The following is a 1,997-nucleotide window of genomic DNA, read 5'->3' as shown; positions in this document are numbered from 1 at the left end:
TTTGAAGTTAGATAGGTATAAATTCCAGGCTTTTAATTTATCAACTCTGTAACTTTGAGTAACTTAATCTTCCTGATTCTTGGCTTTCTAACTGAAAAAATAAGATTATTTCATACCCTCTTGGTTTCTGAGAACTAAGAGTAAAGTGTATAAAAATGGCAAATACTAGGTGCTTAGTAAATACTAGTACATTTCTTTTCCCCTGCCAGTTGCTGCTATTTAATTACCATACGAGGTTGCAAAGAAGAGAAGGCAAATAGAGTATTAGGTTTATTTCTTACATGTATAAAGATATGAAGACTAACACAAAGATTCCTCGTAAATAAGTTTCAGTAATAAGTTGAAGGAAGAAAAGATTGTGCTCTGAAAACTAAAGACAAATAGATTAAACTTCTCTCCTGAGAGACTATGGCTTTACTGGTAATATGTTTATAATAAACCTAGCCATGTCTAATAAAGAAAAGTTACCTCTAGTAGATGAAGCAGGGTTTTTATTCTCATACAAAATTGAGCTTATTAAATAATGGTACACTTTCGTTGCTTATGGTGTTTTCATTAATGAGAGATCATGAAAGAACATTTTTCTTTCCCAGAGTAGACATCATATCTGCTGCAATTATATTTTTTTGGAATGAAAGAAAAATGTGACATTTACTGAATAAATGGACTTTTACTGAAAACTTTGCTTTTTTTCCTTTTTAGGTGTTTGGCAATCAACTCATTCCTCCCAATGCGCAAGTGAAGAAGGCAACTGTCTTTCTCAATCCTGCAGCTTGTAAAGGGTAGTTCAGTTTGTGATTTGTTATATATTCAGTTTTTCTAAGGGGAAAAAAATGACAGAGTATCAGGCAGCTATTTAGGTTGTGTGGAATTGGAAGAACTAGGGTCAGTATTCTTCTAGCCAATAAGATTCATTTGTAATGTAGAAATAACAGTTAATGAGAAATAACTATAAAGCTAACTAAGAAGACTTGTCTAATTGAAGTTTAATAATCATTCCGGAATTAACACAAGCAGAGAAGTCTTATCTGCTTGAAAGGTGGTCCCCTTGGGAACGACTGCACAGCTGCTATGGCATAAATCATTAGGCCTTCTCTGTCCACAGGATGTTCAGAGCTGGCTAAGAGCACTGTGGGCTTGGGAGGTCAGAAATGCTCTTTCCAAAATGGATGAACCTCGAGCTTGTTCTTGGAGGAAGCAGGCAAGAGGAGAACAGTCCTTCTTCTTGACTAAGGAAACAGCCCAGGGGAAGGGGCCTAGAAACAGGAGTGACCTAGTTATGTCCTTGTTATGGCACAGGACAGTCTGTAACCGGTCTGGCTGGCCTGGAAAGGTCATGGGAGGGAATTAAGGTGTGAAGAGTGACTGGGACTTGGGTATATAATGATGTGTTCTTGATGGCTCATTGGTAACAAATGTACTACATTGAAAGTGGGGGGATGTGTGTGGGGGGAGGGAGGGGTGTGTGGGAACTCAGAGTCTCTTAATGAAAAAAAATACCATAGGCAAAAATATTTTTTTACACTGTTAGATGCAACTCTCATTAATTGGAAAGGTGAATACAAAGACTTTGATGGCTTTAGAAGAAACTGTTTAAAATTTATTTTTTGAAAATAGAATTAATGGGTCGAGGGTAAAAAAAAAAAAATGTGATACCTTTTACTCTCCCTAATGGTCAGAACATTCTTTTTGGCTTTTCTGAGGATCAGATTATTAGTAAATATGTATCAGCTGGGATTCTATAAGATCCAAGTCAAATGACATTAAGATAATAAGAACAACAACAAAAAGAATAGTTGGAGCCAGATTGTAAGTCTGGGTAAAACTCAGGGGCTCTGAAGTTGATTTCTCTCATCATTTCTTGGGATGCAGTGAGTGTGGCTTCACAGGTAGGAGGGTAAGTCGTGTCTTACTTCTTTTTAATTGAGCAGTTTAATTCAGATTGTCTAACCCTGCCTAATTAATCATATTCGCTGGGCTTTGTTAGAGCCCCTCCC

At 36.8% G+C, this 1,997-nt stretch overlaps 1 protein-coding gene across 1 annotated transcript in view; it reads left to right on the top strand.

Annotated features, from left to right (window-relative positions):
- Positions 1-1,997, top strand: part of AGK (acylglycerol kinase) — an 84,241-nt gene that overhangs the window by 25,260 nt on the left and 56,984 nt on the right. Inside the window, 1 exon segment of the mRNA XM_012649786.1 lies at positions 703-782. Coding sequence (XP_012505240.1) covers positions 703-782 — 80 coding nt within the window.

This window comes from Propithecus coquereli, unplaced genomic scaffold (genome assembly GCF_000956105.1).
Source record: "Propithecus coquereli isolate 6110/MARCELLA unplaced genomic scaffold, Pcoq_1.0 Scaffold302, whole genome shotgun sequence".
NCBI lineage: Eukaryota > Metazoa > Chordata > Mammalia > Primates > Indriidae > Propithecus > Propithecus coquereli.
Note: the sequence above shows the minus strand (reverse complement) of the source record. Positions and strands in the feature narration are given on the sequence as shown.